This window comes from Bufo bufo, chromosome 3, assembly GCF_905171765.1.
Source record: "Bufo bufo chromosome 3, aBufBuf1.1, whole genome shotgun sequence".
Classification (NCBI taxonomy): Eukaryota; Metazoa; Chordata; class Amphibia; order Anura; family Bufonidae; genus Bufo; species Bufo bufo.
This window is the reverse complement of record NC_053391.1, coordinates 43,369,208-43,395,764: the sequence shown is the minus strand read 5'-3', so window position 1 is coordinate 43,395,764 and position 26,557 is coordinate 43,369,208. Positions and strand designations below refer to the sequence as shown.

The window sequence follows — 26,557 nt, the reverse complement described above, 5'->3', positions numbered from 1 at the left end:
CTGATTGGTTGCTATGCACAACTAAGCCAGTTCTACTTTACACCAGTTTGATAAATGACCCCCACAAAAAACACTAGCAGTGGTGTATGTGACATGTTAGACACGTGTCGCATCACACACTGCTGGACTGGATGACCATGTAATGTGTATGGGGGTGTCCTGACTCCCCCATAATGGTAGGTGTTGGGGAGAGAACCATCAGGCAGTTAGAATTCAACATGCTCGATCTTTTTGTTCTCAGGGGTGATGAACCATCGCCAGAGGAGCCCGACAGCAGCTTACTCCCATCTGCTAAGGCCTCATGCATATGAACGTATTTCCTTTCCCCTTTCAGTGTCCGTTCCGTTTTTTTAGCGGATTTTATACGGAACCATTCATTTCAATGAGTCCGCAAAAAAAAAAAAAAAAAAGGAAGTTACTCCATGTGCATTCTGTTTCCGTATGTCCGTTCCGCAAAAATATAGAATATGTCCCATTATTGTCCGCATTACGGACAAGGATAGGACTGTTCTATTAGGGGCAAGCTGTTCCGTTCTGCAAAATACAGAATGCACACGTAGGTCATCTGTATTTTTTGCGGACCGCAAAATACATACAGTCGTGTGCATGAGGCCTTACTGAAAGCACTTGTGCACTTGATGTGACTGAGCATGCAGGTGTATGGGGGGGAGGGGGGATAGAGGAACAGCTGTCGGCTGAACGAGGGTCAGCCAGCAGCTGTCTCCCGTGTTTGGCCTCATGCACACGACCGTTGTTCTGGTCCGCAGTTTTTGCGGCTCCGGTGCGGACCCATTTCACTTCAATGAGGCCGCAAAAGATGCGGACAGCACTCAGTGTGCTGTCTGCATCCGTTGCTCCGTTCCGTGGCCCGGCAAAAAAAATATAACCTCTCCTATTCTTGTCCGTTTTGCGGACAAGAAAAGGCAGTTATATCAATAGCTGTCCGCGGCGTTCGCCATCCGTGTTTTGCGGATCCGCAATTTGCGGGCCGCAAAACACACAACGGTCGTGTGCATGTAGGCTTTGGCTGGCTTTTCATGAAAACATGAGGGAGGGAAATATCACGTAGGGTCAGACGACAGGGTTGGTAACACATACTGTAGGTCCGCATAGGAGCTGCATACACAAAACGATAGGAGATTATCAAATATAAGAGACGAGAAACCCTGATTAAATCAGGAGCTTACCTACAACTTCATCATCAGGCTGAAAGAAGGACACTTTAGGCCCCACTAAAATCATTTGAAAAGAAAAAAAAAAAAAAAAAAGAAATTATTTTTTTTACATATAAACAGATGCGCATGATCAGGATTATGTGTGGATTTTCGTGTGCGGAAAATCCGCACCGTAGGTCATGTAAAGTACATTGTATTCTATGGGAGTTTGAAATTCTCGTGTACGCGATGCAAATTTTTTCCGTGCGGATTTTGATCTACGGTGCGAATTTTAAAATCCGCAGCATGGTCAATTTATTTTATTTTTCTTGACCGGATTTTCTCCATTCACTTCAAAGAGGCAGAGGAAAATCTGCATGTGGAAAATCCACATCAAATCCGCACAGATTTCCCATCGGATTGTCCGCACATAAATCCTGAATGTGCGCATTTACCCTAAAGGGGTTCTCTCCCTTCAGTAAGTGGCCTGCCTCTAAAGGCATTCCGTCATGGAATTGCGTTAAGGTCCGTGGTAACGGAATCCATAACGCAATTCAGCAGATACCGCAACACGAACCCGGACTATGAAATTCGCTCATCCCTAGTAATAACAATACATTAGTAAGTGCATTCTATTAACTTACTCTACATGATAAATGCCTCTTACTGAAGTGAGACAACCCCTTTAATTGATTAAAGGTCATCAATATCTGACCGGTGAGGGTCCGACCTCCAGCACTGCCCCGATCAGCTGTGGCCTCCTCCCACCATAGCACCGCACACCGTATAGTGGCTGCGCTCGGTATTGCAGTCCTGGTCCAATAACTTGAATGGGACTGAGCTACATAAAGACCATGTGACTGATGAACGCGTTGTCACTGGCAGTGCTCTTCAAACAGATGATCGGCAGGGGTGCCGAGAGTCATATCCCCCGCCGATCAGATACTGAGGACCTATCCTTACGGAAAAATTGGAGTTCATTCACAAATGCAGCGTCGTGTGCCTATCCAATACATTTTTACATTCACTCTTTATCATAGTCTTCCTAAGGCCTCCTGCACACGAACGTGTGCTTCTCTGCATTTGTGGATCTGCAATACACGGGTGCCGTTCTGTGGCCATTCTGCATCACGGATGCAGACCCATTCACTTCAATGGGTCCGCAAATCCGGAGATGCGGAATGGTGCAGAACGGAACCCTATGGGAGCACTATGGAGTGCTTCCGTGGGGGTTTCGTCCCGTACTTCCGTTCCGCAAAAAGATAGAACATGTCCTATCTTTTTGCAGAATAGTCGGATCGCGCACCCATTAAAGTGAATGGGTCCGCGATCCGCTGCGGCTGCCCCACGGACGGTGTTCGTGCATTGGGGCCCGCATTTTGAGGGCCGCAGCATGACCATGAGGTGCAAGTCAAAGATGGAGAAGTGGCGCTCACACGCCTGGACTTCTCTCCTCCGCTTCTCCTCCCCTGTGCAGCACAATGCTGTACAAGGAGACCAGGGCTTTGTCCAAGGAGGTGGGGGGGGGGGGGGGTCCAAATGGAATATCACTTCAGTGCAATAACATTTACTGGTTGGTAACAGTTCTAGACATATCATTTCCAGTATGAGCACAGATCACCGTTCATACTGGTCATATTTTACAGGCGGCAGCGCTACAGACTGGATGGGCAAAACTGCAGAGATAACTGGACCAATGGATGACAGCAACCAACCAAGTTACAGGTGGACAGGTCAGTGACAGGTCTGCTTGGTCAAATGTTCTACTCTTCCCCTTCACTAGTTTCTATACATCAAGCCCACACTGCCACGAGACGTGATCGCTGCACACCGCCACGAGACGTGATCGCTGCACACCGCCACGAGACGTGATCGCTGCACACCGCCACGAGACGTGATCGCTGCACACCGCCACGAGACGTGATCGCTGCACACCGCCACGAGACGTGATCGCTGCACACCGCCACGAGACGTGATCGCTGCACACCGCCACGAGACGTGATCGCTGCACACCGCCACGAGACGTGATCGCTGCACACCGCCACGAGACGTGATCGCTGCACACCGCCACGAGACGTGATCGCTGCACACCGCCACGAGACGTGATCGCTGCACACCGCCACGAGACGTGATCGCTGCACACCGCCACGAGACGTGATCGCTGCACACCGCCACGAGACGTGATCGCTGCACACCGCCACGAGACGTGATCGCTGCACACCGCCACGAGACGTGATCGCTGCACACCGCCACGAGACGTGATCGCTGCACACCGCCACGAGACGTGATCGCTGCACACCGCCACGAGACGTGATCGCTGCACACCGCCACGAGACGTGATCGCTGCACACCGCCACGAGACGTGATCGCTGCACACCGCCACGAGACGTGATCGCTGCACACCGCCACGAGACGTGATCGCTGCACACCGCCACGAGACGTCACTTTTGCACACCGCCACGAGATGTCACTTTTGCACACTGCCACGAGATGTCACTTTTGCACAATGCCACAAAATAAGATTTTTGCACACTGCCATGAGACATCATTTTGCCACAATGCCACGAGATGTGATATTTGCACAATGCCTCGACAAATTATTTTTGCGTCAAGCACTGATCCCCATTCACTTCTGTAGGAGGGCGACTGTTACCCATAAGATCATCTACCCAAAGTCATCATTTCCCCCCCCCTTTATAAACACGCTTGTACCCAATGCACTGTAATGTGTGCTGTCCATCACCTCTCACCTTCCAGGATTACTCCGGCGACATCTCTTCCCACCGGCACATACTCCTTGCTTTGATATAATGCCGAAATCAGCTTAAAATAAGTAAAAACAGATTTACGTGAGTTGTAGGCAACCTTTAAAATCTGATATGAACACGCAACCTGCGACAAATCCTTAAAGCTTTTCCTTTGCAGCCGCTTCATTATATTAGGGAAGTGTCATCTATGACGTTTCCTAACGTAAATTCCTCCCTAATAAGAGTTTTACAGAAGAGAGTGAAATACACAGTGAAAAGTGAACCCACTTCTCCATTCACATCACAAATGGTCAGGGAGGAGAGACTGGACTGAAATGCAGGGAAGACATGATCTGTGCCTCTCCTGACGGTCTACACGACGACAAGAAGTTCAGGTGGCCATATATTTTGTCCATGTGCACAGTGGACTCCACTCAGGTCCATAGAAGTCAATGGTGCAATTCACACCTTTTTCTGCACAGGGCAAGCGTCTGCACAGAGAAACTTGGGGCATGCACTACTTTGGGATCTGGAGACCCCTGAAGACAATTGCGGACCTCACCGTGGCTGCAGCTTGAATAATATTCAATATGGATGTCTGAACCCCCTCCCTTATCCCGAGACCCTCCGTGTGCGTAGTTCACATTCAACCGCTATACATATACCTTGTTATTGATGGGTGTCAGGGCGCAGGCTTTCACTTGCAGTTTCACGTGATAGTCGCTGGGTGAGGAGACGGGTTCCTGAGACACAAGAAGAAATCGATGGAACGGTGGAATGACATAAATGATCAAAGTAACAACATAAAGTAGCTGTCATATTAGGACATACTGTGTGACAATGTGAACAAACTCGTAAAGGGGTTTTCTGAGATTTTTTTTTTTACGGATGACCTATACTTTGGAACCCTGCCGATCAGCTGTTTGAGAAGGCACGGCCGCCCCTGTGAGCGCCACTGCCTTTTCCTAGGACAGTGACGACACATGTGGCCAAGGAGCCGCTCAGCCCCATTCAAGTGAGCTGCAATACCTAGTACATCCTCTATACAATGTACGGCGCTGTGCTCTTGGTAAGCTGTGGTGCCTTCTCAAAGAGCTGATCGGCGGGGGCCACTGATCAGATAATGATGACCTATCCAGAGAATAGATCATCAGTAAAAGAAAAAAAAATCTCCAAAAAAACTTTTAAAAAGGGGTTTTTCTAGCACCAACAAAGTTGACGGAGCTGTGTAAGTTCTGGCACCGACATCCAGCAACGAAGCTACACCTGAACGGCTGATCAGCCTGGGTGTGGGTTGTCAGCCCCCCAACAATCAGCTAGTGATGTCCTATCCCGAGCATAGGCCATCACTCAGTAAAGCTTGGACAACCCCTTAATAGTAAATCTGCCCTAATATGCTCAACAATATAGCTTTCTCCTAGATTTGGGTTCTGTAGGATCCATTTTTTTCTCTGTATACAGGAAATAATACTTTATACTCAAAGTAAGTAAAACATAAAAAAACAAAAACATAAATTATGTATAGGATATTATAAAAAACTAATAATAATACACACATTTTCTTGAAACACAAATGTCTCCTCGTCCTGGGAGGTGGTTAGCCTGTAGTACAGCCCTTTCATGCTGACCTGAAAAACAAGGATACCATTAGGAAGTAGGCAAAAGAAATTCCCTTATTGGTACCATCCAACCCCCCCATGAAATGCTCCCCATTCCAATGATAGGTGGGAGACCCAGATCTGGAAAACAAACAACTTTCTCTATAGGCGGTATTTGCATCACCCTCATCCTTGCTGGTAGGGGGGCACTTGTCTTTGACTCTGTCATCTCAGTCAAGCACCATTAACTGTGGTTCTGATTGCTGTATTATATGTCCATACTGACGTTCCCTCCACTATGGGCCGCAACGCTCCTCTGTGCATATACAACCCCAATTCCCAAAAAGTCGGGACGCTGTATAAAATGTAAATAAAAACAGAATGCAGTGATTTGCAAATGTTAGAGAGGCAGAGTATCTCAGGAGCAAAGATGGGCAAAGGTTCACCAATCTGCGAAAAACTGCTTCTAAAAATTGTGGAATGATTTTAGAAAAAGCATTCCTCAAGGTAAAATTGGGAAGACTTTGAATATCCCGCCATCTACAGTACATAATATCATCCAAAGATTTAGAGTCTGGAGTCAATATTGGATGCCTATGACCTGCATTAAAGGGGTTTTCCCATTTCAGACAATGGGGGCATATCGCTAAGATATGCCCCCATTGTCTGATAGGTGCAGATGGGACCCACGGAAAGTTGTGGAGGGCGCACTGTGCATGCGCAGCAGCCCTCAATTCATTTCTATGGGGCCGTCGAGGATAGCCGAGCGCCGACTTGGCTATTTCTTTCGGACCCCTAAAAATTAACGGGAACGGTTGCCGCGCAAGCGCAGTGCGCTCCCATTCACTGCTCCGGGGAGAGCGCTTGGTGGTGCCCCTACCCCGGAAAACCCGGGGTCCTCCGGCCACAAATGTCCCCGTTCTGTTCTCGGGGGTAGGTGCGCCTGTCAGACAATGGGAGGCATATCCTAGCGATATGCCCCATTTTCTCAGATGGGAATATCCGTTTAAGACCAGTCATGATTTTGTACTGGAAATCACTGCATGGGCTCCAGAACACTTCCAGAAATCACTGTCTGTGAACACAGTTCACCATGCAATCCACAAATGCAAGTTAAAGCTGTATCATGCTGAGAAGAAGCCATATGTCAACACCATCCAGAAACGCCGCCGTCTTCTCTGGGCGGCCAAATCTCCTTTAAAATGGACTGAGGCAAAATGGAAAACTGTTCTGTGGTCAGAGGAATCTAAATTTGAAATTCTTTTTGGATACCACGGGCACCGTGTCCTGTGGACTCAAGTGGAGACGGACCGTCCAGCTTGTTATCAGCGTACAGTTCAAAAGCCTGCATCTCTGATGGTACGGGGTTGTATTAGTGCCTATGGCGTGGGCAGCTTACCCATCTGAACCGGCAGCACTATCAATGCTGAACAGTATAACAGAGGGTTTGGAGCAACATCTGCTCCCATCCAGGCAACATCTCTTACAGGGAAGACCTTGCATATTTCAGCAAGAAAATGTAAACCACATACCGCATCCATCACAGCAGGGTGACTTCACAGAAGAAGAGTTTGGGTGCCGATTTGTCCGCCCGCAGTCCAGACCTTTCATCAACAGAAAACTTTTGGCGCATAAAGACTCTTACATTGAACAAGAATAGGGCTACATTCCTCTCCCCAAACTCCAGCAATTGATCTCCTCACTCCCGAGACATTGACAGACTGTTGCAGAAAGAAGAGGGGATACTACACAGTGCTAGACACGGCCCTCTCCCAAATTTGAGATGCGTTGCTGCCGCCATCAAGTTCTAAATAAGTTAATTTTTTCCCCCCCGTGAAATGGTAAAATGTCTCACTTTCAACATCTGATATATGTTTTATGATCTAATGTGAACAAAATATGAGATTTGCAAATCTCATTTTACATAGCGGCCCAACTTTTTAGGAATTGGGGTTGTACTTTGTCAGGACTCATGAGCTGCATGCACATAATGGAGAGGACTTCCCTCCTGAGCGTGAGCTTAGGAGTCCTTTCAATGTATTACAGCAGAGACAAAACGGGGAAATGGTAGGGGGGGGGGGGGGGGGGGGTGTATAGACATATGAAGTAGTAATCCAGGCTCCACGTCAGCATGTAGTACTGCAGATAATAGTAGATAATCGGGGACAAACTCCCTTTAAAGGGAACCTATTTTGGGCAGCTGCTGGTGGACGGGACAGGAATCAACAGGTTCTGTCCACGGTGTAGTGGTCGTATTGGAGTCCTGCAGCTCAGCTCCTCAAGTGAATGGGAGCCAGAAACTGCACAGCCTCCCGTCCACTATATAGCTTCCTGGGCGATGGCCATAGTGCCGGTCTCTCACTGATCTGATATTGATTAGCTCTCCTGAGGACAGGTTTTCTGAGACATTTCTATTGATGACCTATCCTCTGGATAGTTCATCAGTATCTGATTGGTGGAGGTCCGACCCCGCTGATCAGCATTAGACTGCCGGACCTGCTCTTCTCAGAGGGGTTGGCCAGCGATACACTCAGGGGCGTAGCTGGAGGCTCATGGGCCCTGGTGCGAGAGTTCAGCTCGGGCCCCCCTTCCCTCAGTGCTTTGTGGCCAGGAGCAGGGGAGCACATAGCCTTTGTGCTCCCTGAGGCAAAAATTTAAACAGCACTCCTCCCAAGTCAAATTCTTGACCTAACCCCTTCCCTCCAGCCAGAGGTGTAAATTGACCAGCATGCACTTTCTATAATACTGGTATCTTCTTATGTGGCACAAGGGTCTTTGTGCCCCCTCAGGCTCCTGAGCCCGGTAGCGACTGCTACCTCTGCACCTCCTATAGCTACACCCCTGGATACACTAATGTCTATGGGGGTCTTAAGTCTGGACAAAAAACCCTTTAAAAGGGGTTCTGCAGTTTTTTTAAACTGATGATCTATGCTCTGGATAGATCATCAGCATCTGATCAGCGGGGGTCCGACACCCGGGACCCCCGTCCATCAGCTGTTTGAGAAGGCAGTAGTGCCGCGGCCTTCTCGCTGTTTACCGCAGGCCCAGTGACGTCACGACTACTATCACTGGCCTGCGCGAGGCTAAGCTCTGTTCAGTTGAATGGAGCTTAGCCGCGCCCCGGCCAGTGGTGACGTCACTGGGCCTGCGGTAAACAGCGAGAAGTCCGCAGCACTACTGCCAGCGCCGCTGCCTTCTCAAACAGCTGATCGGCGGGGGTCCCGGGTGTCGGACCCCGCCAATCAGATGCCGATGATCTATTCAGAGGATTTACGACCAATCAGCAGCACGCGTGCACAGGGCAACGATCGGAAACGGACATTTATACAAATGTTTCTTTGGCCATTCATCGGCCCAAGTAAAAAGTCCTTCTTCAGGGTAGGTTCACACGAGGCACATTTCTTGTAGACATTTCTGCAACTGAAAATCCATCAGGTGAATGGATTTCTGAAAACCCCACTCAGATAGATGGAGCAGTCACAGACCTGTCTGCATCAAATCTGCAGCGTGTGAATACACCTTAAAGAGGTTGTCCGGTTCTACAAAGAAACCAGACAACCCCTAGGATCCGCCGGAAATAAAGAACTGGTAAGTACTTACCTGACAGACCCTGCACCGCTGCTCCGTTTCTCCTAACCAGACTCTATTTACTCTGCTGCAGCGATGGCGTCGTGTCGACAATACGTGACTGCTGCAGCCAATCACTGGCTTTGACGTGTGCACCGCTGAGGCCAGCGATTGGCTGCAGCTGTCACGTGTTGTCGATGTGACATCACCACAAAGAGAGCTCGGCTGGGAGAATTGGATCTGTCAGCCGGAGGGGCTGCCTGGTTTCCTTCCGAAATCGGCCAAGGCTGGGGCTACATGGCGATCTTGGCCGCAAACACTTCTGAGGCGACCAAGGACTGCGCCGTAGCAGTGCAGCCATTGAACTTAATGTGGCTGCAAGGCGTTGCAACTAGTGTTGAGCGAACTTGTGTTTTAAGTTCTGCGTCCAAAGTTCGGGTTATCGAAGAATCCCGTTATGGATTCCGCTACCACGGACCATAATGGAATTTGGAATCCATAACGGGATTCTTCGATAACCCGAACTTTGGACGCAGAACTTAAAGCACAAGTTCGCTCAACACTAGTTGCAGCTGCAACCCTGGATTTGCAAAAAATCCCGCAGTTTTGGATTTTTTGTGTGTGATTTTTGGAGTCGCACTGCGGCCTCATTCAGTTCAGAGGCTGCACCGCTACAGAGATCTAGCGTCGCGGCCAAGATCACCATGTAGCCCCCAGCCTAAGGAACAAAAATTTGAAAAATTGCCCCCAAATTTTTATCAAATTGCAGACTGTTCCTGGTGACAAGTCACGTGCGCCTTCATTATCTGCAGGAGTTGTTGCTACTCTAATCAATGACCGCGTGACATGGCGAACAAACCCATCCCGCCGCCTTTTCTCCTAGATATCCCCCTCCGCTCACATTAAATATGACAAGACGTACTGACGCAGGAAGTCCACGGCACCCTAATACCCAGCCGGCTCAGGCTCCCAGGGCCACTGCATATGACATAGACGTGGAATGTGGAAAACAGGCCGCAGCAGCTGTGTCAGCAGGAACCCTCCTCGTCCTCCGGCCTCTCCTCGCCCTGTGGCCTCTCTGCTGAAGAAATGACAGGTTTTGTTGCTGAATGGGTCTGGAGGAAACTGGAAGAGGAGGAGCAGCAGAGAGGAGGGAGGCGAGCAGCCATTAACCCCTCACTGGCACTGCATTCAGTCAGCTGCTGCAGAAAATGAGGCATTCTTACTTGTTTTTTAGGCTTTTTTTATTTATTTTTTTATTTTTAAGTGGGTTTTGTCTGTTATTGGTGGCAACGTTTCCTGAAGTATAAAAATGACAGCCGGTCGGGTGGTCTTAGCTTGATATTTTTCTACTTCTGTTGCTTATATAGCACCGACATATTCCGCAGCGCTGTACAGAGATTGCCATCATTTATCTCCGCCCCTGTCCCCAATGGGACATTACAGATCCGTATTTATTTTTCTGTTTGAAAAACCATTGAGGGGGAGATTCATCATAACTGGTGTAAAGGAAAACTGGCTGAGTTGCCCATAGCGACCAATCAGATTCCACCTTTCATTTTTTACAGCTCCTTTGGAAAACAGAAGGATCAATCTGATTGGTTGCTATGGACAACTCAGCCAGTTTTCCTTCACACCAGTTTCATAAATCTCCCCCCAATATGTCCTCAGACTATACGCGCTGGGGGAGAGTTATCAAAACTGTCAGAAAGAAAAACTGGCTTTTAGGCTACTTTCACATTAGCGTTTTCAATTCCGCTATCGTATTGAGACCCGTCATAGGATGTCAATAACGGAAGAAAACGCTTCAGTTTTGTCCCCATTCATTGTCAATGGGAACAAAACGGAACCAAACGCACCAAAATGCACTCCGTTCCGTTTGGTTGCGTCCCCATCGCGGACAGAAAAACGCTACGAGCAGCATTTTTCTGTCCGCGATGTGGTGCGGAGCAAGAAGGATCCATCCAGACACACAATGTAAGTCAATGGGGACGGATCCGTTTTCTCTGACACAGCAGAAAACGGATCCGCCCCACCATTGACTTTCAAAGGTGCTCATGACGGATCCATCATGGCTATAGAAGACCTAATACAACTGGATTCGTTCATGAGATGGATGCATGCGGTTGTATTATTGTAACGGAAGCGTTTTTGCAGATCCATGACGGATCCGCAAAAAACGCTAGTGTGAAAGTAGCCTTAGTTGCCCATAGCAACTAGAGATGAGTGAATTTCCGCTTATGAAATTCGTTCCCACTTCGTTTGGTGGTAAAAGGTGAATTGCGTTGTGGATTCCGTTACCACGGACCATAACGCAATTCTATGATGGTATGCATAACAGAATGCCTTTAGAGGCATTCCGTTATAATGGAGGTCTATGGGCTGCAAAATGGATGCAGGTACTCCTGCTACAGGTAACCTCCCCAACTGCCCCAGTCAAGTGTTTACCTTCGTTTTTAGCTGGTAGTTTAAGGGTCCGAGAATCCTAAAGATAATTGCTATCAAGCGTTCATAGGAACGCTCATTAGCGATTATCTGGCGGTGGAAATGTACCGCCGATTACCTGATGAACGAGCGTAACACTTGTTCATTGGGTAAACCGATCGTTTGTGCGTATACAAAAATATCGTGCTGCGTAAACACGATCTGCTGCTGGCAAATAACGAGTCTTTAAGGGGAAGAGGGATGGCATTAGCGATCGGTCCTCCCCATACTCTAGAGGAGATCGCTGCACGTAAATGCAACGGTCTCTTCCACCAGCGAGCAGCAGATTGTCGGGAAGGAACGCTTCCTTCCCGACAATTTGCTACTCTGTTGTCCCATGTAAAGGGACATTCATTTTTTTCCATTCCGTTTTTTGTGTTCCGTATACGGTCCATATATGGAACCGTTTAAAAAAAAAAAACGGAAGGTACAACGTATACCTTCCGTTTCCGTATTTCTGTTCAAAGATAGAACATGTCCTATTATTGTCCGCATAACGGACAAGGATAGTACTGTTCTATCAGGGGCCAGCTGTTCCGTTCCGCAAAAAACTAAAAAAGCCATGCGGTCGTGTGCAAGAGGCCTCAGTGTTTGGTCAGGGATTTCCATCTGTGATTTTTGAGCCAAAACCAGGTGCGGGGACACAGAACAGGTGCAGATCTTTCCCTTAGGGCTGTTACACACGAGCGGATCCCGCGCGTGTCATCCGCAGCGTGAATAAGAGCCAAGCCCCGTTCCGGACAGCAGAGACACGGAGCAGTAACATGATTGATAACGCTTCTTGCCCTACAAAATCACGGTGACAACTTTATCTGACTGTGATTTTGTAGTAAAAAGACCACAGAGAGGCACGGAGCGATATCAATCATGTTACTGCTCCGTACTCTGCTGTCCGGAACGGGGCTTGGCTCTCATTCACACTGCGGATGACACGCGCGGGATCCGCTCGTGTGAAACAGCCCTTAGGACTCATGCACACGGCCTTAGCCGCGCTCCGGAAATGCGGAGAGCAGATAGCGTGCTCTCCGCATCTATTCCGGCCCCATGAATGGGTCCGCACCCGTTCCGGATAATTGCGGAACGGATGCGGAACCCGTTCTACGGACGTCTGAATGGAGCCTTGGGCCGGGTTCACATCACCGTTTAGTTTTCTGTTCTTCTGATCCGTCAGAAGAACAGAAAAATAATCGATTCTGTATTTTAATCCTCCGTTATGCACATTTTTCATCCGATTTAGTAATTTCTGCCTGAGATCTGTTATTTTAGATGTATGCATGCCTCTGCTCCGCATGCCTTCCCTCTAGCTTCCCTGTTGCAGGTGTCCCCCCTTTTAGTGCTCTTGTTCCATGTCTACCTCTAGTGCCTCTGCTCCGCATGCCCTCCCTCTGGTGCCCCGGCTCCAGGTTTGCCCCCTTTTAGTGCCCTTGTTCCATGTGTCCTCTAGTGCTTGCTACAGATGTCTTCCCTCAAGTTCCCCAGCTCCAGGTATCGCACCTTTTAGGCCTCTTTCACACGTGCGTCCTGGATTTGCTCCGGATGCGTCGTGTGTGCGTTGCGGGAAAACCGCGCGAGTAGGCACGCAATTGCAGTCAGTTTTGATTCAGAGGATAGGTTATCAATATAAATTCCTGGATAACCCCATTAATTCACCAGGAGCAATTCTACCAGGCAGTATGGATGCTTCAGGCTACTTTCACACTTGCGTTGTTCTTTTCCGGCATAGAGTTCCGTCCTAGGGGCTCTATACCGGAAAAGAACTGATCAGGCATATCCCCATGCATTCTGAATGGAGAGTAATCTGTTCAGGATGCATCAGGATGTCTTCAGTTCAGTCGTTTTGACTGATCAGGCAAAAGAGAAAACCGTAGCATGCTGCGGTTTTCTCTCCGGCGAAAAAACTGAAGACTTGCCTGAACACCGGATCCGGCATTTTTTCCCATAGGAATGAATTAGAGCCGGATCCGGCATTCAGAATACCGGAATGCCGGATCCGTCGCCCCGGCATATGCAGATCGGTAAAAATGTGAAAAAATGTACAAGACGGTCCGCATGACAAGCGGAGAGACGGATCCGTCCTTGCAATGCATTTGTGAGACGGATCCGCCTCACAGATGCTTTCAGTCAGCGGCAGATCGGCGGATCCGTCGGGCAGTTCCGACGACAGAACTGCCCGCCGGATCACACTGCCGCAAGTGTGAAAGTATACGGTGATCATGGGGACAGATGCTTGTTAAGTTTTATATTTAAACATATTTCTATCTATCTTGGGTGGTTTGTGGTTATATATTTTAATAAAACAGTTGCATGAGAAAGTTATTTATTTATTTTCATTTTATTACTACAGTAAAGCTGGATTAAGGCTACTTTCACATTAGCGCTTTCAATTCCGCTATTGAGATCCGTCAAAGGATCTCAATAGTGGAAGAAAACCCTTCAGTTTTGTCCCCATTCATTGTTCCGTTTGGTTGCGCTCCCCTCGCGGGCTGAATAACGCTGCAAGCAGCGTTTTTTTTTTGTCCGCCATGTGGTGCGGAGCAAGACGGATCCGTCCTGACACACAATGTAAGTTAATGGGGACAGAAAGCAAACCGCAGCACGCTGCTCTCCGGTGTGAGAACGGAACAGAATGCATTTTGGAGCGCTCCGTTACGTTTTGTCCCCATTGACAATGAATGGGGACTAAAAGGAAGCGTTTTTTTTTCTGGTATTGTGACCCTATGACAGATCTCAAGACTGGAAAATATTAACGCTAGTGTGAAAGTAGCCTTAGGCGAGTGACTTCATTGTTGCGCCGCCGGGGACCTGGTGCAGGAGTTTGTGATGACGTTATTACGACCATCTGCACCGTTCTACTGCCTCATGAGCTTCAGGCCTTCTCATGGTAGAAGCGGGTCTGACCTCCCCAATACTGCGGTAATAAGAAGACCGCTAACCTCCCTTCAGCCCCTCCAGCGTACAGTCCCATGTAAAATACATCACTCCCCCTGCCTTCAGACTCTCCAACATACAGTCCCATGTAAAATACATCACTCCCCCTGCCTTCAGACTCTCCAACATACAGTCCCATGTAAAATACATCACTCCCCCTGCCTTCAGACTCTCCAACATACAGTCCCATGTAAAATACATCACTCCCCCTGCCTTCAGACTCTCCAACATACAGTCCCATGTAAAATACATCACTCAGCATCTCCAGCATACAGTCCCAATTAAATTACATTACTCCCCCTGCCTTTAGTCCCTCCAGCATACAGTCCCATGTAAAATACATCATTCCCTCTGCCTTCAGCATACAGTCCCATGTAAAATACATCATTCCCTCTCCCTCCAGCCCACAGTCCCATGTAAAATACACTGCTCAAAAAAAATAAAGGGAACACAAAAATAACACATCCTAGATCTGAATTAATTAAATATTCTTCTGAAATACTTTGTTCTTTACATAGTTGAATGTGCTGACAACAAAAATCACACAAAAATTAAAAAATGGAAATCAAATTTTTCAACCCATGGAGGTCTGGATTTGGAGTCACCCTCAAAATTAAAGTGGAAAAACACACTACAGGCTGATCCAACTTTGATGTAATGTCCTTAAAACAAGTCAAAATGAGGTTCAGTAGTGTGTGTGGCCTCCACGTGCCTGTATGACCTCCCTACAACACCTGTGCATGCTCCTGATGAGGTGGCGGACGGTCTCCTGAGGGATCTCCTCCCAGACCTGGACTAAAGCATCTGCCAACTCCTGGACAGTCTGTGGTGCAACGTGACGTTGGTGGATAGAGCGAGACATGATGTCCCAGATGTGCTCAATTGGATTCAGGTCTGGGGAACGGGCGGGCCAGTCCATAGCATCAATGCCTTCGTCTTGCAGGAACTGCTGACACACTCCAGCCACATGAGGTCTAGCATTGTCTTGCATTAGGAGGAACCCAGGGCCAACGGCACCAGCATATGGTCTCACAAGGGGTCTGAGGATCTCATCTCGGTACCTAATGGCAGTCAGGCTACCTCTGGCGAGCACATGGAGGGCTGTGCGGCCCTGCAAAGAAATGCCACCCCACACCATTACTGACCCAATGCCAAACCGGTCATGCTGGAGGATGTTGCAGGCAGCAGAACGTTCTCAACGGCGTTTCCAGTCTCCGTCACGTCTGTCACATGTGCTCAGTGTGAACCTGCTTTCATCTGTGAAGAGCACAGGGCGCCAGTGGCGAATTTGCCAATCTTAGTGTTCTCTGGCAAATGCCAAACGTCCTGCACGGTGTTGGGCTGTAAGCACAACCCCCACCTGTGGACGTCGGGCCCTCATGGAGTCTGTTTCTGACCGTTTGAGCAGACACATGCACATTTGTGGCCTGCTGGAGGTCATTTTGCAGGGCTCTGGCAGTGCTCCTCCTGTTCCTCCTTGCACAAAGGCGGAGGTAGCGGTCCTGCTGCTGGGTTGTTGCCCTCCTACGGCCTCCTCCACGTCTCCTGATGTACTGGCCTGTCTCCTGGTAGCGCCTCCATGCTCTGGACACTACACTGACAGACACAGCAAACCTTCTTGCCACAGCTCGCATTGATGTGCCATCCTGGATAAGCTGCACTACCTGAGCCACTTGTGTGGGTTGTAGACTCCGTCTCATGCTACCACCAGAGTGAAAGCACCGCCAGCATTCAAAAGTGACCAAAACATCAGCCAGGAAGCATAGGAACTGAGAAGTGGTCTGTGGTCACCACCTGCAGAACCACTCCTTTATTGGGGGTGTCTTGCTAATTGCCTATAATTTCCACCTGTTGTCTATCCCATTTGCACAACAGCATGTGAAATTGATTGTCACTCAGTGTTGCTTCATAAGTGGACAGTTTGATTTCACAGAAGTGTGATTGACTTGGAGTTACATTGTGTTGTTTAAGTGTTCCCTTTATTTTTTTGAGCAGTGTATATCATTCCCTCTGACACGCAGTCTCCAGTACAGCGATCATTCCTCCCCCGGCTGCAGGATCTGCTCCTCTCTCTCCGACAACCTGCTGCTCAGTAGAATCGGTTGCGTCTAAAACTCCATGCACGGTACGGACCGGCCCACGTGACCTAGGGCTGTCATCACGTCACGTCTTAACGTCGAAGGTCCGTACGGTAGCTTAGACGCTACACCCTGTAAACTTCAGCAAAATCCCGAGGCCCCTCCCCATGGGTGACGAGACTCCGCCTCTTCCTATGACATCAGACATGCCAGGAGCCACTCCATTCTAGTCACTACCGTAGGCGCTGGGAGGTGCTGCGGGTGAGGGTCGCTGTGCCTCCGGTCCTCTGCCCACCACGGCTCATGCTGCTCCGGGACCGCCGCTCTCTCTGAATGAATCCGGGGGACAAACGCTAACGGCACGGACGCTATGAGGTGGGGTGACCCGAAACGGGTGTGCACTCATTCATCTTTTGGAGGGAGGAGGAGGGGGGGCTGCTTGCTGCCTCCTTTATGTCGCCTGCAGACAGCGGTGATGCATGGGTTAAGGGGCACATCTGTAATAACGGAGAGCACAGGGCAGACGGTAGAGGGCACGGCCCGCAGGGGGCGCTGGCGAGGCGGCAGCCAGGATTTTACTGCAATATTGTAATAATCAGGTTGCTATAGGTGATGACCTGTGGATGTGATGTCATCGTGTGGCGCCTGGTCCTCAGTTATAACGCTCAGAAAGGTGTCCGTTATTTCTGTTGGTCGGCGGCGGCGCTCGCCAGGAGCTGCCAACTGTCGCTGTGTGCCAGCCTAGGGGGTTGCAGTAGTAAGTGACTTGAATTTTGCCAATTTGCGCCATGTTCGCGGACCGTATGGCTGTAGTTAATGTGACCACCCGACGCGATCCGCAGCGAGGGGTCGGAGAGATGTCGTCGTAGAGGAGCGGTCGCATTAATAACTATTTTTTTATTTGCCGGGATATAACAATTCTGCGTTGTGCAGTTCCTCTCTTATCCCTCTTGGAAATATGTGAATAATTTGACGTTGGTGGGGTTTCCCTATCTAATCCGCAATGGCTGTACCAGACTGTACAGAAATACCCCCCCCCCCCCCAACTGGTAGCGCCCAGCGGGCAGTATATTTCCAGTGGGAATAGCAGAGGAACGGCACAATGATTTATAAGCTCCAGAACTGTTGGGAGGGGTGGCGGTCGGATCTGGAGGGTGGCGGTCAGGCGTATCCGGCTAGTGCTATAGGACGGGTTTATAGATACGTTGTGTCCAGACTAGTCTCCTGTTCTGATTGTTTTGCTACAATGTATCAGTGCAGGATCAGCCTGGAGACTGCTCAGAGGACAGGCTACATGGGAGAAGTGTAAGGCCTCCAATGTACGTATTTTGCGTTCGGCAAATTGCGGATCCGCAAAATACGGATACCCTCAGCGTTTCATCCTTTAATGGGTCTGTGATCTGCTTTTTCCATGAACATATGACATGTTCGATCTCGGGGATCAGCAACCTCCGGCTGTTCTGAAACTACAACTCCCAGAGTGCTCCATTCACTGCTATGGGAGTTACAAAAACAAGTGAGCGTGTGTGCATGCTGGGAGTTGTAGTTTCACAGCAGCTGGCGTGCCGGAGATTGCTGACCCCGGTTCCATCTTTTTTGCAGAAGGGCCGTGCAGATGCGGAAAGCTCGCCGACCATCCGTGTGCTCTCCGCATCCGTGTGTCCCCTCTCTGCACAATGCGGACAACGGACTCGTTGGAGTCAATAGGTCAGCGGCGCCGCATCCTTATTTTGCGGACCCCAAAATGGACATGGTAGTGGTGTGCATAAGGCCTGGGTGTAAACTAGTGAAAGCAAGCAGAGATCTTGAAAATGTTGCAGAATCATGCAATCTATATTATTACAACGCGATGAAACTTTTCACCGTGCTGCGATTAAAGGGGAATCCTGACCATGACGTTTGTCCTCCCCGAAAGGAAGGATGGGGGGGAACGGAGGTGGTACTAGAGACGCTCGTCCTTCGTCCGAGTGCCAGCTCACTCCTCTCGTCTGATATTGATGACCCATCCCCGGGATCAGCAACCTCCGGCACGCCAGCTGTTTGTTTGGAAACTACAACTCCCAGCATGCTTCATTCATGTCTGTAGGAGTTAGAACAGCCGAGCATGTTTGCATGCTGGGAGTTGTAGTTTCACAAGCTGCTGAAGCTTGCGGATCCCTGACTGAGGGCTCATGCACACGAACGTATTTTCTTTCTGCTTCCGTTCCGTTTTTTTGTTTTTTTTTTGCAGACAGTACGCAGAACCATTCACTTCAATGGGTCTGCAAAAACAACGGAAGGTACTCCGTGTGCATTCCGTTTCCGTATTTCCGTTCCGCACAAAAGTAGTGCATGTCCTATTAGGGTCCATTCACACGTCCGTATGTGTTTTTTGCGGATCCGCAGAACACGGACACCGGCTATGTGCGGACCGCACATCGCCGGCACTCTCATAGAAAATGCCTTTTCTTGTCCGCAATTGCGGACAAGAATAGGACATGTTCTATTTTTTGGCGGAACGGAAGTGCGTATGCGGACAGCACATTCCGGCCCCATTCAAAATGAATGGGTCCGCACCTGTTCTGCAAAATTGAGGACCCATTTTGCGGACGTGTGAATGGGCTGTTATTGTCCTCAAATCACGGTCCGAGGCCTCATTCAAGTCAATGGGTCTGCAAAAAATATTCGTATTTTGCGTATCCGTACTGTTGAAATGCTACGCCCAGCCCATATTGCTCATGTGTTTGGTTTTTAATAAGTTACTGTTTCCGATCCGCGAAAAACAGATCGCCTACGGAAACCATACGGATATGTTTTGTGGAATAACGGAACGTAAGAGGACTTAAATCAGAGAAAAAAAACTCAGATACGGAACAACAGATCCGTGAAAAACAGACCGCAAAACAACAACGGTCGTGTGCATGAGCCCTTATCCTGTGCTATAAGTATCTATTGGCAGAATACCAACTTGTCAGCTGTGCTGTTCCTCTTTTATTCCTCTTTTAAATGTCACCACTCCTCTCATTACTGTGACCGCGGTCAGACTGTGTGTGACACGTCCACAAGGGGAGCCGCCCACAAAATGACCACAGGGCCCCATCTTTGATTCAGTAAAGGCTACGTTGGTGTCAGTATGAGGACCGTACAGACGGCGGGACGTATCCTACTTCTTAAAGGTGTTGACCCGTCTGGGACACTTCTAGACTATCAATAGGAAATGGCATAAACGTCCGATAAGTGCGGGGCCCACCTCTGGAATGGCGAGCTCTCCCCGCATGCGCGTCCACCCTCCATTCCCAGCAATCTGATATTTTTCGGAACACCCATAGCGGCGAATGGAGGGTGGATGCACATGCGAGGCTCCATTCCCAGAAGTGGGATCTGCACTCATCCATATGCCATTAATGTCCCAGGTGGGAATTCCCTCTTTAAAGGGGGTTTCCAGGAGTTTGACATGTATAGCCTATCTTCAGGACAGGTGATCGATCAGTGTCTGATTGCTGGGGTCCGACTCCTGGGGCCTCCGGCCTCCTCACGGCATACTAAGCACAGCGCCGTACCTTGTATAGTGGCCGTGCTTGGTATTGCAGCTCAGTCCCATTCAAATAGCCCGTGTGACCAAAGAATCTGACGTCACTGACCTATGAGGAGGCCACGGACGTCACTTATTTTTTTTATTTTTAAATAGTCTTTTGCCTCTAAATCTGAAATTCCTGCCATAACCCATTGTAGTTGGCAGTGTCCAGCTCGGCCGCATCCCGTCAAATTGCCGTGTGAGGGGCCAGTCACAGCGGGTGCCCCCCCGTTGCCGTGTGAGGGGCCGGTCACAGCGGGTGCCCCCCCGTTGCCGTGTGAGGGGCCGGTCACAGCGGGTGCCCCCCCCGTTGCCGTGTGAGGGGCCGGTCACAGCGGGTGCCCCCCCGTTGCCGTGTGAGGGGCCGGTCACAGCGGGTGCCCCCCCCGTTGCCGTGTGAGGGGCCGGTCACAGCGGGTGCCCCCCCCGTTGCCGTGTGAGGGGCCGGTCACAGCGGGTGCCCCCCCCGTTGCCGTGTGAGGGGCCGGTCACAGCGGGTGCCCCCCCCGTTGCCGTGTGAGGGGCCGGTCACAGCGGGTGCCCCCCCCGTTGCCGTGTGAGGGGCCGGTCACAGCGGGTGCCCCCCCCGTTGCCGTGTGAGGGGCCGGTCACAGCGGGTGCCCCCCCCCGTTGCCGTGTGAGGGGCCGGTCACAGCGGGTGCCCCCCCCGTTGCCGTGTGAGGGGCCGGTCACAGCGGGTGCCCCCCCCGTTGCCGTGTGAGGGGCCGGTCACAGCGGGTGCCCCCGATGCTGTGATCTCCAGGTAGTATAATGGTATGTTATGGCATCCATTGAGGTTTTAGGCACCTTGGTGATTTACGGATGTGGTGGCCTACCAGACGCTCGAGCTAATAAATTGTGGGGGGGGGGGGGGGATCTTCTAATAAGGAGTGGGGTACAGATGTCTTAAAAGATGGAGCAACGTCTATTGATTGGGTTTTATTACTCCCACGCTATGACTATCCCTTGTGTCCCTCTGGTGACCCGGGTGTGTAGCGGTGCTCGCCCGGGGTGTGATCACTCGCTCATTAGCTTCTGGTCACATAACCTGGTTATTACTCAGTCTTATCAGCAGCTCAGCCGCTCCAGGCATCCATGGTATGAAGTGAGAATAATCTCCTGCTGAGGTGCACGTTACATCACTGTGCCAGGAGGCAGTACTGGGTGTTCTTAGGGGTTGTCCATAAAAAAGAAAAATCATATTTGCCACTTACACACTGTTAAAAATGATCCAGTAAAGAATTCTGACATTTACTTACATAACATGGCGCCACCTGGTGTTCAAAGGTTGTTGCATCCTGCACGTCCACCGGCAGAGCTGAGTACTGGTGGACGTGCATGCCCAGTGACTCTCCCGACAGCCAGGTCTCTGCAGAGCGATCCTCTGGCTGTATTGCTGAGGAGACTGCTTATGCAGGGGCAAGTAAGAAGGGGATATATGTTGTCAGCTGCCAGAGGTGGAAGGAGACGGATTCTGTCCAGAGCCTGGCACAGCTGAGCAGCAGCACTGGTGGGGGGAGGGGGGCACATGGAATTGGGTTATTCACCAAAAAAAAAGCCATGTTTGTGAATAACCCCATAGAGTTTAATTGGCTCATAAAACGCTTGTAGCGTAAGGCTAGGTCTACACGACGACATGTCGCGCGACAATTATTATAATAATTGTTTACGGCAGGCATTTCAAACTCGCGGCCCTCCAGATGTTGCAAAACTACAACTCCCAGCATGCCCGGACAGCCTACAGGTATCGGCCTACAGCAGGGCATTGTGGGAGTTGTAGTTTTACAACAGCTGGAGGGCCGCGAGTTTGAGATGCCTGGTTTACGGTGTCGCACTGCGACATGCTGCAACTGCGACGCGACAGTCGCAAAAAAATCCTTTAGATTTTTCTGCAAGCGTCGCAGCATTTCGCAGTGAGACACCATAGACCACCATTATAAAAATTGTCGCGCAACACATGTTGCAGTGTAGTTGTGCCCTGTGTGTCGCGCGACTTGTCGTCGTCGTGTAGACCTAGCCTTAATCTGACCATGCAGGATTCTCTGCTTCAGTTTAAAATGATGAGCGGGTCGAGTACTGGACGGAGTGTTCCTTCCGGTGGATTGATATGTTCCTTATAGAGCAGGGGCCCCAAGCCTGTGGCTCTGCAGCTTAATAACTAAGGCCTCTTTCACACTGGCGTTGCGGGAAAAGGTGTGGGTGCGTTGCGGGAACATGCGCGAGTGCAAAACATTGTAATGCGTTTTGCATGCGCGTGAGAAAAATCGACATGTTTGGTACCCAAACACGAACGTCTTCACAGAAGTTCGGGCTTGGGATCGGTGTTCTGTAGATTGTATTATTTTCCCTTATAACATGGTTATAAGGGAAAATAATAGCATTCTGAATACAGAATGCATAGTACAATAGCGCTGGAGGGGTTAAAAAATAAATAAATAATAATTTAACTCTCCTTAATCCACTTGATCGCGCAGCCCGGCATCTCCTTCTGTCTCCTTCTTTGCTGTGTGCAGGAAAAGGACCTGTGGTGACGTCACTCCGGTCATCACATGGTCCGTCACATGATCTTTTACCATGGTGATGGATCATGTGATGGACCATGTGATGACCAGAGTGACGTCGCCACAGGTCCTTTTCCTGCAATCAGCAAAGAAGAAGACAGAAGAGAAGCCGGACTGCGCGATCAAGTGGACTAAGGTGAGTTAAATTATTTATTTATTTTTTAACCCCTCCAGCGCTGTTTTACTATGCATTCTGTATTCAGAATGCTATTATTTTCCCTTATAACCATGTTATAAGGGAAAATAATAATGATCTGCTCTCCATCCCGATCGTCTCCTAGAAACCGTGCGTGAAAATCGCACCGCATCCACACTTGCTTGCGGATGCTTGCGATTTTCACGCAACCCTATTCATTTCTATGGGGCCTGCGTTGCGTGGAAAACGCACAATATAGAGCATGCTGCGATTTTCCCGCAACGCACAAGTGATGCGTGAAAATCACCGCTCGTGTGCACAGCACCATAGAAATGAATGGGTCCGGATTCAGTGCGGGTGCAATGCGTTCACCTCACGCATCGCATCTGCGCGGAATACTCGCTCGTGTGAAAGGGGCCTTACTCCCAGCGTGTCCATGAGGCTCTCAGGGAATGCTTGAAGTTTGCCACCGATTTAAGAGCCCTGCACAGTCGCAGGGGAGAGAGATCGTAGGTGTCTGAGACGTGTCCGCGCGTGTGGCCAGCTTAGAAGACCGGATTACACGTAAATCAGCGCGGATTTCTGTCCTGTCAGACTCAGATAATGACTCGCTGCCTTTATGACGACTCTGCTTCCGAAATGGTCTGTAAACGGAAGCGATCTGCGCAGGAAAGAATTATGACTGCCTATCTTATCAGTGACATGATGCCGTTCAGACCGCGGCACCCTGACTCAATTGTCAATACGGTGTCCGGAAATGGTGCTTAAAGGGACACGAACCTGAATTAAACTGGTCTGAAGTGATGGACTATCTCTATGTGGATGGAGGCCGCTTGGATCTTCCCGTGCAGCAGGCGTTGGGGAGAGAAGGATCGGGCAGTTGGATGTCAACACGCCCAGTCCTTCTGTCTTATGAGCAGCGGCCCGTGTATGGCAGGTGACCATAATCTGTCTGTTTCATATCCCAATAGTCTGAGCCACTACTACTACTCCCATCTGGAGCTTTCAGGGCATATCCATAATATCAGAAGTGCCTGATGGGTGGGGGACCTCTCTTCTGGGACCCTTACCAGGAAAATAGGGGGTCTCGTGACTTTGGTTGGCACTTTGAAGGAGTTGTGGATATGGGACTGCGGAGACCCCCGACCGATCCTGAGGACGGGTTCTGTTCCCTTGTTCGTACCCCTCCACTCGTTCTCTGTGCGACCGCCGGAAATAGCTGATCTCTCCGCAAGTCCCATTGAAGACGAATGGAGCCGCAGGGGGGGCACGCTCGACCTGCCACTCCTTCAGGACAGTTAAACTGGACCCAGCGTCCTGCTTACCCATTATCCCAGGCTGGACAGGTGGTAACTTAAAAACTCGGTACACCCTATGGGAAGAACCCATTGCTGCTTGCTTGGCCCATTTGAATTGGAAAACTTTGAATCCTTCTCCCAGTTGGTGAGGGGGGCCCCCTAGCAATTCATCATTTTAAAGGGGTCGTCCGACCCCCAAAGCAATTGGCTTCAAAAGTGTATAGCATAAAGAAAAAAAGAAAAACCCCAACCCGGATGCTTCCGGATCCCTGCAGACCAGAAGTGCCATGTCCTGTCCCCTGCGGACCAGAACTGTGATGATCCGTCCATGGTCACGTCCACCATTGCAGCACATGACCGCTCATTGCCTGTGAAGAGACGCAGGGAGTTTGGGACTGCAGCCCCTATACCTGTGAAGGCTAACCTCCGGCACTCCAGCTGTGGGAAAACTACAACTCCCAAGATGCCCACTTGCTAGGCTGTTCTCAGAACTCCACAGACGTGAATGGAGCATGCTGGGAGTCGTAGTTTCACCGCAGCTGGAGTGCCGGAGGTTAGTCGTCTCTGCCCTATTACTTTATTCTATATGTAATCAATTTTGGACCCATTAAGAGTAAAAATAATAACCCTGGGCGGTATAGATGACTGGTTGCGTCAGTCCAGCACTGTGGCCCCTAGGTTAGGGGACCCGCAGCGGTGCGCTCAGGTGGATTGGTGGCGCTGGATGGTATCGGCGTGCGTCAGAGCCTTGTGTCCGTGTTGTGTAATCATTAGTTAATGCTGCCTGGAAGGAACGTCCCTCCATTGATGCATTAAATAAGGGGCAGCGGGAAGTTGGCAAAGAGTGAATGCAAAAGAGGTACCATGGTAGGCGATAGGGAAAGAATTCAAATGGAAATCGGGCAGAAGAGAGCCTGCTCCAAGCCAAGGCCGAGGGCGACGAGGCGCACCAACGAGGTTAGACGGGAGCGCAGTGAATGGGGGCTCGGACTCATTTGTATGGTAATTGCCGTGTTGTGGTCATTAGAAGCAACTCGTGGTGGAGGGGCGACTCGAAAAAGAAACTTAGAGAGGACCCACCACCTACTGAAAGAACCAGGGGCAGACAACGCCGGTGGTAGCCCCCTGAAAGATCTTCAGTGGGACCATTCCCTATCAAAGGCAGCCCCCCTGCTGCTTTTGTGCATTGAAGGACAATGGTGGTGGACAGATCGCCCTGCATCCATCTGTCTGCTTCTAAAGCCCTTACATAGACCTGTCACTGTCCACAGGGGAATAATGCGCTGAGGACCCCCCTCTGTGAGCCCATGTAGAGGACTGCTAATGAGCAATGGCTGTGGGTTGGCTGTTCATTTGAATGGCAAAATGTAATACCACATTTGCCCTGTAGTGGCCGCTGCAGGGAAAATGAGCAGCTGGGTGACCTGCAGCCTTCATGTGATCGGGTGATCTGTATTAAAAGGGTTGTTCCAGAATGAGATCACCTATCGCAGGATAAGTGCCTGATGGGAGTAACCCCCCACCCATGACGAGAACGGGGGAAACTCATGTCTCCCATTAGAATGGAGTAGTGGTCGTGCATGCACGGTTTCTGACGAAGATGGACGAGCGCTGCCGTCCCCTGGACCATGAATACGGAGTGTGCCTGCTCCACCGCCTCTCCATGCACTTGAGAGATGCAGGGGCTCAGGTGTAATATTTGGAGGGTATTTCTGAAATGTTAAGAATCTTGTATCCGTCTGTGATGACATCAGTGACAAGATGGTCAGCAGCTCCTCCATGAAGGATACGTGCTTGGTCAGTGTGTCCGTTGTTTTTTTGGCCTCCATGTGTCACCCGTACTTCATAGACACTACTAGGCTGAAAATTTCAAGGGGTTTCCTATCGGCAATCCTCGAAACCTGGACTAAACACGGATGGCATCCATTTTCATGGACCCGTAGACTATAAGGGTCCATTCACACGTCCGTAAGTGTTTTGCGGATCCGCAAAACACGGACACTGACAATGTGCATTCTGCAATTTGCGCAACGCACATCGCCGGCACTATAATAGAAAATGCCTAATCTTGTCCGCAATTGCGGACAAGAATAGGACATCTTCTATATTTTTTTTTTTGCGGAAACGGAAGCACGGATGCGGAAGTGCGGATCCGCAAATGCGGGTGCGGACAGCACATTCCGGCCCCATTGAAAATGAATGGGTCTGCACCTGTTCCGCAAAATTGCGGAACTGATGCGGACCCATTTTGCGGACGTGTGAATGGACCCTTATTAAGGGACTTGCGACTATTTTAGTAAAAAATAGTTGCACGTCTCTTTAACTGGCGGTGTGACAATATTTAGTTGCACGCCCAGTTTTGCTCCATTTTTGGCAGAGTCGGCGGTTTACTAACATTTACACCTGGCACGTTTTCTTGCCAGGCGCAAGGGCTGACATAGATGAGGGGGGAA

The 26,557-nt window shown here is 49.9% G+C and overlaps 2 protein-coding genes across 6 annotated transcripts in view; one reads left to right on the top strand and one right to left on the bottom strand.

Annotated features, from left to right (window-relative positions):
• The window catches only part of CRYZL1 (crystallin zeta like 1), a 30,603-nt gene extending 20,329 nt beyond the window's left edge, over positions 1-10,274 (bottom strand). Inside the window, exons 1-5 of the mRNA XM_040423150.1 lie at positions 9,989-10,274; positions 5,458-5,529; positions 4,567-4,644; positions 3,905-3,977; positions 1,188-1,232 (exon numbers count right to left, since the gene is read on the bottom strand). Of these exons, the coding sequence (XP_040279084.1) occupies positions 1,188-1,232; positions 3,905-3,977; positions 4,567-4,644; positions 5,458-5,523 (262 nt within the window). The 5' untranslated portion in view covers positions 5,524-5,529; positions 9,989-10,274. The remainder of the gene's footprint in view (positions 1-1,187; positions 1,233-3,904; positions 3,978-4,566; positions 4,645-5,457; positions 5,530-9,988) is intronic.
• Positions 10,275-16,774: 6,500 nt separating this feature from the next.
• The window catches only part of ITSN1 (intersectin 1), a 163,377-nt gene continuing 153,594 nt past the window's right edge, over positions 16,775-26,557 (top strand). For all 5 annotated transcript variants that reach the window (XM_040423145.1, XM_040423144.1, XM_040423142.1 and 2 more), the window contains exon 1: positions 16,775-16,931. The gene's annotated coding sequence lies outside the window, so the exon portion shown is untranslated. The remainder of the gene's footprint in view (positions 16,932-26,557) is intronic.